We start from the raw sequence: 12,138 nt of genomic DNA on the forward strand, positions 1-12,138 counted from the left end.
CCTGGCTATGCGCTCAGAAGTTGCTCCTGGCTTCTTGGGGGACCATATGGGACGCCGGGGGATCGAACCGCGGTCCGTCCTAGGCTAGCGCAGGCAAGGCAGGCACCTTACCTCCAGCGCCACCGCCCGGCCCCGTATTAAGTAATCTTAATAAAAACCAGTGTACTTATTTCCTTCTAACAAGGAAACAGTCCCCTTCCCTCTTGCTTCTCATCTTTATCTCATCTCAATAGGGCTACCTTATTAAAGTTATTACATACAAATTACGGGTTTTTACCAAGACAGTCTGAAAAGTGAGAGAAATGTTGCCCTGTAAGTAAACACTGCCTGATTCCTTCTCAGATGATAGATGACAGGAGTATGATCTAATATGAACTATCTATCATGCCTCAATATACATTCTAAAAGGAATCAGAAAATAGGTTATTGGAAGAAGAGATTTAAAATGTAGTAACTCAACCCTGGTCAATCTTCAATTAAGAATAGGTTCATTATGGCAAATCACATGTAGCTTACACAAAATATTAAGCAAAAATATTAAAGAAACAGTACTGTTGATTTGCCAATTGAGACATTCCTAAGTTAGACAGTGGATCCTGGAGAAATGATATAGAGTGGACATGGGCAACAAGACAGATGTGGGTGCTTTGTTTCCCAATAAAAAATCAAGAACAAGGGTAAATCTACTAGAATAGATGAAGGAGACATAATATGACTGCCCAACTATTATGTTTTAATGTGCCCAGGAAGCACACCTGTAGAGAATACCTAGATGTATTGGGTAGAATTTGTGCTCACCAGGAGGGACTAATTTAGGACTTGTCTTACTTCATTTTGTGTTCTCTCTCTCTCTTTTTCTCTCTCTCTCAGTCACTCACTCAATCTGTCTCATATATGTATCTTGAACTTTTAGTTCAGAACTCACATTGGTGCATGAGGTCTCCTGTAACTATGACATAATTAAACATCTTTTCTATAATTGTTGTCAATGAGAAAGTCCTGTGTTCCAGTCCATTTAAAATACTGACACCCTGAAAAGTTAATGCTTGTACAAAAAGGCTTTATTCTACACATGTCCATAACTGGTAATATTTCTGTTAAGTTGTCTTTCTAGCTCTCTTCCTTCCTGTGCTTCTAGAAATTCCATGATTGATGAAGCTGAATGTATCATGGCACACAGGCTTATAATACAATTTTTACCTTCATGACAGTATGAGAGCCTGATATCTACAATTTAGCCTAAAGAATCACAGAAAGATAAAGGTATCTGACAATCTTAATAACTCAAACCCTTTAAAATATTTTCTTAACTTGTAAGACACTCTTATAATACATGTTTCTTTTATATAGTGTTGTTTATAATATCTGTGAAGGAAAGAAAATCACAATCACCATAAGGTTTTTACTAACACATTCAGATTTTAGAAGAAAATTGAACAAAACATAATGAAAAAATATTTGGATTTCTTATGACCCATAATTTTGTAACTATGCAACTGCTACTGGTACACCCCAAGAAAAGATGTCATACAGTCCCTCTGTGGCATCCACAGTTTTCATTTCTTAAATAGTATGAAAAATGAGAGTAGACTCTCATAGGAGAGAGAACAGCACAGAGGCCTTTTCTAAAGGTGGAAATTCTGCTAGGAATGATCAGAGATGTGCAACTCACTGAACTTCATTACACTGTATATTTCTTTGGACTGCCTTTTGAGGGGAGTGGGAGATATTTTGTAATTTTCTAATATAGCTAATAATTAATAGCAATGAGACATTTATTCCTGGGTTGACCAGATTACTTCAATGACAAGATAATGAAAACATTTTTTAAATAATTTTTATTGTGACCAATGTGCATTATGACTCTTTCACAGTAATATTTAAGATGCATAGTGACATTTAGTCAAGGATATTCCCACCACCAGTATTGTCCTCCCTCCACCTCTGTTCCCAGTGTCTCCCTCCTTTGCATCCCAGCCTGCTAGTATAACTGGTCCCCTCTGTGTATAGCTTGTTGTAGATTGGGAAGATAATGAAAACATTTTTATCCTTACAAGGGGTTCCTGAAGCCAGATGCGGATCAGAGTTGCCAGCGTGTAGTACATCACCAGCAGGAGGATAGGGTTGGCATGATGATACCATGAGAGGTCTGGGTTGACTATGATCTTCCAAGTGCTGGAACAGTCTGTTTGAATAACCGATTTGATACCAAACAATCTGTTTTACAACAAAGAACACGTTTAAAAAGATGCAATGAACTTTGTCTTTAACAGAATAAAAACATATTGCTTTTATATATTCATGAGTTAGGTCCAACCCAAACCATTCTAATCTAGATAATTCAATACCTTTAGGAATAATTGACTAGTATATAATTTAGAAATATAAATTAATTTTTAATAGTAAAACATTTTGATCTTATAAGAAAAATGTTAGGCTAGAGAACTTTTCTTCTAGGTCTATAAAATACTTTTGGTACATATCATTAGATAATTTTCCTGTTAACAAAATTAAAATGTCTCCACATAATGGTAGAACATTTTGAATGCTCCTTTAAAATTCTAGATTAACATTTGTTATACCCCTGGGGCCAGAAAGCTTTTGTATTTGGATTCAGAGTTGGATAGTCTTTAATGAACTTAAATGATAAGTTTTAGCTACAAACTCCTCCCACTTATCACCCTATACCTGATTTCTATACTAGAAATGACCTCATTGGTCATCCGTTCAAAGCTACCTATTTGTCTCCATCTGAAGGTCAGTAATAATTTCTGCAGATGTTTGTAAACTGACTCTGAGTCCCATAAAAGAGTATAACCTTTACATAACACATCTTACTATTGATGGCACACTTTATTACAATATTACACATTTCTACAAAAGCAAAAATTTGGTCTTACATTTTGTACTACCATTGTCTGGACTAAAAACATGAATTACTCTATATTGTATTCTTATATTGTATTATAAATATATATCTAGCAAAGCTAGATAACTAATGCAAGACAAAATATCTTGTTCTGTCTTTCTCTCAAGGGGCAGGATTACATATGCAGAATTTCTCTATAAGAAACATTCTACCAGATACTGGTTTGTTTTATAGACAGGTATAGAAATTATTATTTAGCTTTTATGGTATTTTTAAACTGATGATTTATGAGATAATTTCTAGAGTAGGCGCCAGATGTGGGGCATTTGAAGCCTGTAGTCCCTCAAGTTACCCAGCTCTGATTCCAAATACAAAAGTTTTAGTGGCCATAGTGATAATACAGTGGTAAGGAACTTTCCTTGCACATGATAAACCCAAATTTAATCGCTAGCAGCACATATGATCCCCTGAAATCCCTAAGTACAGAATTAGGAGTAGGCCCTGTACACCACTGGGTGTTGGAAGAAGTGATGGGAATGATGTGTTTAGGGAAGTCTGAATATAAAGTACAGATTCAGAAACCAGGAGTTTTTTTTTTTTTTTTTTATAGCTTAGAAAAATGTCAAATCTCAAGAAGGAAACTGTCAAATTGTTATATTTCCAGAGTCCTAAGTCATCTTAATTCTCAGACTCTTTTCTCTGGAAAAGAGTTTGGTAACAGACCATCAGTCTCATCTCCCTACAGAGAATGCTCATAAAATAATAATTATAATGACCTGCGATAAAACTTCAGGCAAATACTTAGGAACAAAGAGAAAATGTTCTCAGACCATCAGAGACAGTGATGCTTCCTCTCTGTAAGTCATGGTTCAGAGATATGAGTGCAAGAGTCTTTAGGATGCATTATATAGAATTATATAAGCCAGCATGGACTTCAAAGAGATTAAAAGATGATAATAATTCAGGTAAATTTTATTTAACATTTTAATCTTAAAATAAATATATTGAATTAAACAATTTTAGCAAGTATCTGAATTGAAATCAAACAGGCAGTAGGGCTCAATGGGAAGAATATGACTCAAATTTTGCCTGTATTTATCAGCTTTGTGACCTTGTGTACAGAAGTTAACTTTTTGAACCTCCATTTCCTCATTCGAAAAATAATACAAGCATAAAGGCATACTTGTGGTGATTCTTATGAGATTAGATATAACAGGCATAAACTTCTGTGTTTATGAACTCATCCTGTGAATTCAATAGAGAATTTTTGAAATGGGATTTGGAAATGTCTTATGTAAAATAGCTTTTGAATAGCAAGCTAGATGATCATTGGAATAGTAAGATCTGTTAAGTAAAAGTTTTGCTCTTTTAGGGAGCTCAGAATCAGTTTACAAACATCTGCAGAAATTATTGTTCCTCCACATTTTAGACACAAAAGATTTCCAGGTTGCTATAATCAGAACATACTTACCTTTTACTTTTTCTAGCATTTTAAACACATTCCTTCATTTCTGTTTTCGTTTTTTACAACACATTCCACAATCTCATCTCCATTCACTCTTTTATATTTCTTAAACATTAACAAAAATTCCCCCCAATCTTTTCTTTTTATTATTTCTTATTTATAAGTTCATTTTATTTAATTTGTAAATTAGAAATGAAATCGTGAATAAGCATATATTAAGGGGAATAAAAAGTTACACATGTTGCAATCAAAATAAATTAAATAACAATTTATCACTTTCTAAAATGTCTATCCAAGTTATCTCTGAGGATTAAAATGCATATTTAATATGATATATTTGTAAACTATAATAGAAAAATGATCACATACTGAATGTCACAAAATGTCATATTTCCACATAGAGTGTATTCTTTTGATTTTTGCCTATTTTAAACAACCCATGGGAAAGCACTGATTTGCTACTTACGATATCTAAAAGTCCCTGTAAAATTATCGTCAGTAGTTTCTTACTAGTGGTATAATTTCTTATTATCCGTTTACAAATCATTCAAAATACACTTAAAAAATCCTCAACATAACCAATGTTTTAAATTTTATAGTTCAATGATGGTGATTAAAATGTGTATGTCTGTGTATATAGAGGGACACATATTATCTTTGTAGAATCAATAAAATGTTACGACTTATGCTTAAAGAGGGCTTGACAGATAATTGGAACAAAACTTCCTGAACTAGCACTTCAAAAGAAATATTGGCACCAGAAGAACAGTTTCCGATAAGTCCTAGACCCTAGAAAGTATGTAAGATCTAAACAGAATATGCTGATCTTTGTAAACTTCTAGAATTAACTTCCCTGGATAAAGGAGGTTGTACTTAACGGCTAAAGAGCATCAGAGCCAAAGGCAGCTGTCGATGCTTCATATAGGATGTCATCTACTGAAAAATTCGAAGCTTCTCATTAATGTTGATTTCCATGTTTTTAAAATGGAGTACAAGCCAAAATAGAAAAATTAGAAGTCCACTATTTTGAATGAAGATAGATATAAAATTTATATGTGGAAGATAAGTGTCTATTGAACTCAAATAAATTAATAATTGAATGGATGTACAGAACTCAGTTACACTAAAAATGTGGATATTTTCCATACTATTTAAAAAAATTCTGGGGCCTGGAGTGATAGCACAGCGGTAGGACAGCATTTGCTTTGCATACACATGAGCAGGGATGGACCCGGGTTTGATCCCTGGCATCCCATATAGTCCCCCGAGCTGCCAGAAGTGACTTCTGAGGGCAAAGCCAGGAGTAAACCTTGATCGCCGCTGGGTGTGTCCCCCTCAAAAGTTACCCCCCCCCCAAGTTCTGGGTCACAGATTGGTGCTCAGGGATTAATTCTATGTCTGTATTCAGGTTTCACTCATGGCAGTTCTGGGGGAATCATATGGGAATTGAATCTGGGTCAGTCACACACAAGGCAAGGGTATCATGCTCATCATGTTCACGAAGACAGAATCATGCTCATGCTCTGAACATTTCATACTAAGTTTTAAATATAGAAATTCTTGATGTAAGGATTTTTAAAATACCCTATCACCTCTTTTTTGTTTGTTTGTTTTCCAGGGGAAACAATATCAGATGCCAGAGATCAAACCTTGGTCAGTTGCATGTAAGGCAAGCTGTATTATTATAGTACTTAACAAGCTGTACTATTTCTCTGGGCCCACTCTCCTTTTGTTCATGATTCAGAGAATATATCAATGTTAGAATAAGTCAATGTTAGATATATTATTTATATTATAAGCCCATATTGGTAGCGGAAGGAAGTTTAAAGAATAAACAATGACTCTTAAATGTCAGTTTTTCTCTAGAGATCAAATTAACTATTATAAATCATAAAACTTTTTTTTTTCTTTTTTTGGTTTTTGGGTCACACCCGGCAGCATTCAGGGGTTACTCCTGGCTCTATGCTCAGAAATTGCTCCTGGCAGTCTCAGGGGACCATATGGGATGCTGGGATTCAAACCATCATCCTTCTGGATGCAAGGCAAATGCCTTACCTCCATGCTATCTCTCCAGCCCCAAAACTTGTGTTTTTCTAATTTAAAATATGAACTGGAGCTTTCAGATTGTTTATCTAGAGGAAATAGTTCATTTTCAGTTGCTTTGTGACTTTGTCTGCTTCTTGGCTATGTTGTAGATTTCTCTGTCACAATATATCTGCAGCTTCAGTTAATTCATTTAATATCATGTGTCTAAAGCTGCTTACTAAAGTATTTTGGGATGATAAAGGCAATGTATTAAAATTTAGTATTAGAGTAAATTTAAAATAAATAAGACAATATATTAAATTTCTTTAATTTATTATTTTTCCTACTAATTAATATCTATAATTCTCTATTCTTGTTTTTTTCCTTATTCCTGGATTTCAAAATGGCTGGTTCACTTATTTTTGTAATACTATCTCAAAGTTTAAATGAGTTTATTATATTTGTGTACAAGTATATATACAAATATAATCATTGACAAAAGTCACATTCATTAAAGAATAGAAATTATTCACTATTTGTGAATATGCGCAAGTCTCAGAAGTATCATATACTTTATTCTTTAAAGAATAAAGATAAAACAGGTGACATGCATATTAAACCACATGACATTATTTCTTGAAAAGAAAAAAAGGATAAAACACTAGCTATTTTTTTTAATTTATCCTTAGAAAAAAGGAAACAGCTAAATCTTAAGGGCAAGTTATGCCATAAATGATATTATAAGAAAAATAGAATAAAGCTATAAACTATCACTACCCCAAAGCAAATTTAACATTGAATAAACCCTAAAAATCTTTAGCATAGTAACTTTTAAATAAAGTAATATCAATCTCATAGGCATTTGGACTTTAGAGCTTAATAGCTTGAGATAGGTTTTTATCATATTACCTGACATAAACTTTCCCCATCATCTTAAAAGCTTGTCACAATGGGAATTTCCTTTAATCCTTCCAACCCTTTATAATGGAAAAAAAGTAGTATTTGGATAAACACTAATGGGATATTGGACAGTAAAATTAAGCAAAATAAGAAATTGAGCTTCTGCCTGCATTTTTATAGTCCCTTATAATTGTAGTCTTCACATTCAGATGACTTCACAAGCTTTGTCCTATGTGAAGAATGTTAACACTTGAGGGGTATGTAGGAGTTCTCTTCTCATGACCTTCTGATCTTAAGGTTTATCATTATAGTTCTTTGATTACTCAGGGCAGTTAAGTTCAACAGTTGTCCAATGGAATGTTCGTAGATCTCAAGCTAAACCAAGTTCCTTAGAGCTCCTCAGGTCTTTGAAGAGATTCTTCCTTCTTGTACTTCACCTTTAGGTCCAATACACTCTCTACTTTATTCTGGATCCTCAAGACTTCATAATAAGACTTCCAGTATCTATTTGAGAATTTAGCTTACTTTATCTTAAATCAAAAGTTCCCCTATGAATACATTCCTGGCCTGGGTTTGCACTTCTTATTAATCCTTGCTTTTGTTGCTTTTCTATAAAGTTCATCACATTTTAGGAGAGTGGTAAAGGAGAATTAATTTGAGTGTGAGTCTCAGACTGATATTTGAGATCAACCTAACTTTGCTGTTCATGAGGCTGGGAATAGATAAGTCAACAATAACTCAGCTTTCTAATTTTTAAAATGGGAAGAAGTTAAGGGAGTTAGTACTGGTTTGTAATCCAAAACAGTTCAGTCCTCGACACCACATGACCTCCCATATATCACCAGGTGTAGTCCAGTGGGTTATCCCCAACAATGCAATGTAGGGGCTGAGCAACAGTTCATTCTTAGACTAAGCACTGAACCATTGGCCGAGGAGGTGGCCAATAATGGTCCAGTATTGTTGGAATGGGCCAATTAGAAATGGGCAAGAGACCCAATAAAAATAAAGTTAAATAAAATGAAATGTGGGAAATAATGTATAGAGTTATTGGGAAATAAAAGGAACCCTTTTATTTTATTTTATTTTGGTTTTTGGGTCATATCCAACAGCGCTCAGGGATTACTCTCTGGCTCTGCAGTCAGAAATTACGCCTGGTAAGCTTAGGATCAAGTGAGATGCCAGGGATCAAAATCAGGTCAGCTGCATGCAAGGCAAAACACCCTACCCGCTGTGCTATCTTCAGCTCCAAAACGCATTAACCCAGATTAATCCTGGGCAACAGTGTTTCTGTTGTTCTGATGGTAATGTTCTTAAGTCTTAATGATTAAAACTATCAGTCATACATCACTCCCTAGAATAAGGACCTGATTTCTGGAAATTTCAGGAAAACCTTCTCAGTCACAGAACCTTGTTAGCAGGATTTAACACTTGACTGAAAACTATGAGACGGCAGGCACTCACTCTACATCCACAACTTGTTTTAATACCTTACTGGTAACAGAGGTGGCACGTATTTGACCAATTTCAGGATGAAGATGCCATAATTCCAAAAGTTTAAATAGTTGATGGTCTGCCAATGAGGGAGCAGATCACACTAGAATCTTAGCCTTGGAAAGTTCTTCCTTCTTTAGAAATCAAGTTTCTAATCCCTGGAAAACTTCAGTGAGATAAATGGATTCTTTTTCTTTAAAGCAAGAAGCACCAGTTTCCTTTTCCCACACCCACTTTTGCCCTGTTCTGTTTTTTTGTTTGTTTGTTTTGTTTTTTGTGGTTTTTGAGTCACACCTGGCAGTGCTCAGGGGTTACTCCTGGCTCCATGCTCAGAAATTGTTCCTGGCAGGCAGGGGGACCATATGGGATGCCGGGATTCGAACCGATGACCTTCTGCATGAAAGGCAAATGCCTTACATCCATGCTGTCTCTCCGGCCCCACTGTTCTGCTTTTATGAGCACGTTATCATAAACTCTGAACAAACGACCTTGATATTTCTGGTAAGGAGGTGGAAGACACAGGATGAGAAATAGACATTCCAAATTTAGAATATTGAGCAAGAAGCCACTCACTGAAAAGTGTTTATTGTTAAAATAAAACAAATCTTTCTATAAAAACATAAAAACTTTCCATATATTTGTTCTACATTTTCCAGAATTCTTTACACCATCATTTCATTAACCAATGTACTTACAGTTATGTTGACAATATGCCTGTAACAAAAACCTTATGATGATGTCAAACCAATCAAATTCTTACATTGATCATTTCTATTACTAAGAATTCTATTAAGATATAATTCTGACCAGCAATATTTAGCAAAGTTCTTCCCAAATAAATACTGAAAGCTTTTATTGTATTAAATCTCCTTGTGAAAAACAAAAAAAATTCTTTAACTGATAGTATAATTAGCATCAATATCAGAAACTGATACAAATAATCAAAAATAAGCCAATGTATCAATTTTTTCAAAATAAGCAAAGAATCAATTTTTTCACATTAGAATATAAGGAAAACAATTATTGAGAGATTTTTCAAGTTCAAAGATTTCATTAACACATTACCACAAATGAAATAAAACTTCTCACAAACAGGCTTAATTATTCTCTGGAATCACTTTTCTCATCTACAAATTTAAAAGACCTGAGTTATACTTTTATTCTCCCAAGTTAAATTATAATTAAAATTAAAATGCTAAATCAGAATAGTGAGAAATTGAACTGTTTTCCTATCAGTGACCAATCCAAAGCCTATTGATTACATATTATTGATCTCAGAGAGGTATTTTAAATAAAAAATATTCTTCAGTTGAAAAAGATCTTAATTAATATCTGACCTCTATCCATCATTAATATTTTCACCAAATGCCCCTTTTTCTAGCCAAGATATGACATTCTCAAGGATATGTACGACAATGAAGGAAAGAGCAAGAACTAGAAAGAAGCACTCTTAGAAACTGCTACTAATCTAGTGGCAATTTACTCATTTGTGTTAATCACTGGACTAACGAATTGTGAAGTAATGGTAAATATAATATTACGGGCCCGGAGAGATAGCACAGCGGTGTTTGCCTTGCAAGCAGCCGATCCAGGACCAAAGGTGGTTGGTTCGAATCCCGGTGTCCCATATGGTCCCCCGTGCCTGCCAGGAGCTATTTCTGAGCAGACAGCCAGGAGTAACCCCTGAGCATCGCCGAGTGTGGCCCAAAAAAACAAAAAAAAATATATATATAATATTACATATGTGAGGCAATTACATAGATTTACATAGATATGCCACCGATATACAGCTGCTCAAGAAATTCTGGTGTTGTCTACTACTACTTCTATTCTAACAAGTAAATCTGGAGGGGTTAGAGAGACAGTATAGAGGGTAGTTTACCTAAGTGGGTCCTTAAGCCCCACCAGGAGTGATCCCTGAGTGCAGAGTCAAGGTTAAGCCCTGAGAACTGACAAGCCTGGTCCAAGCTGCATCCCATCTCCAAGTACAACTGGAAACTGGTTTATGCAAGGACCATGGCTTTAAAAAGACACAGTACAGTGAAGCTATGTACACTGAAGTTGTGGCAAGTAAAAATATTAACTTTTTTTTTCAAATAAGTAGTATTTCTTCATGGATAGTTGTATGCCATATTTTGAGAACATTTGAGTAAGGAAGTAAGACAGGTACAAAAAGGTAGTGTTATCATGATATTAGTTTTTTTCACTGAGAAAAATCAATAGCTTTTTTCTTGACAATGTGTATTAAGAAAGGAGAAGATGGCCAGGTAAAAGAAGAGATCTTCAGACAGTGCTTTAGGGATACTTTACACTAGAAGTGGTGGTAGTCAAGAAAAATTTCAATATTATAAACTACATTACCTTAGAAAAATAAAAAAAGGAGAATCATCTATTGAGAATATTCAACATTAATGATTGGTTTCTGAAAAATATACATTTTTCTTTTGTTTTATATGTGCACTTTTATATACAAAAATTGTTAGTTTCACACTCAAATTACCAGATGAAAGTGTTGGAATGGAACAAAAGTAAAACTGTACTTGGGAATGTTGTGGTTTGAGTTCCACTGGAAGATGGTGTCAGAATCTCTTCGTAACCCAAAAATCTACAGCACAATCGATATAACTTCAATAGCTAACTGTTGGCAGGGCAAAGGAGGACATTTGTCATTTTTATGAAAAACAAAAGCAAGAATTCATGATTAAAAATTTAAGAAAAGTCAGATGCCCATAGAATGTGATATTTGTCTTTCTAATCCTCTTCAATTCCTTCAATGTTAGGCAAATGTCTTTTGCTAAAATAAGAACTTCATTTTTTCAGTATAATTCTCTCTTCTTTTTGCAGCATCCCATTTATGTGAGTACAATACTGCTTTTTACACATGAGTTTTTGCTATTATGGCTTCCAATTCCTCCTTTTCCCCTGAATTGCATCACATGAAAAACACAGTCAATGTTTAACCATCTTTTTTCATTAGTTTCTTACTTATGCTTTAAATGCATTTCCATGCCAAATCAATAGACACTTTTTGTGTGTGAAAAAATTGAAATCTGACAAGTTTCATGCTACATCATTATTTTTAAACTTGGAAAAACTTTGCTTTGAGTCTCCTGGGATCTTCAGCATGACTTTGAAGTCCTTTTTTTTTTTTTTTGGCACATATACATCTTAACTGTCTGCCAATTTGCTGTAAATGAGCTGTATGCTACATGTGCAGAACACTGACTACTAATAAAAGCATGCTGTCCAGAGATTAACTTTACACCAGGTAGAACTTTTAGAAAGTAGAACTATGTAGAAAGTTGTCAGAACTTCAGTCATTGGTAGACAAATTGAGACGATTTTGAAATCCCTTTCCATTTAACTAATAACAGAACCCTACTTTTCT

At 34.4% G+C, this 12,138-nt stretch overlaps 1 protein-coding gene across 2 annotated transcripts in view; it reads right to left on the reverse strand.

Annotated features, from left to right (window-relative positions):
• The window catches only part of PIEZO2 (piezo type mechanosensitive ion channel component 2), a 441,513-nt gene that overhangs the window by 132,017 nt on the left and 297,358 nt on the right, over nucleotides 1-12,138 (reverse strand). For both annotated transcript variants that reach the window (XM_049769937.1, XM_049769936.1), the window contains exon 8: nucleotides 2,055-2,217. In XM_049769937.1, coding sequence (XP_049625894.1) covers nucleotides 2,055-2,217 — 163 coding nt within the window. The remainder of the gene's footprint in view (nucleotides 1-2,054; nucleotides 2,218-12,138) is intronic.

This window comes from Suncus etruscus, chromosome 3 (assembly GCF_024139225.1).
Source record: "Suncus etruscus isolate mSunEtr1 chromosome 3, mSunEtr1.pri.cur, whole genome shotgun sequence".
NCBI lineage: Eukaryota > Metazoa > Chordata > Mammalia > Eulipotyphla > Soricidae > Suncus > Suncus etruscus.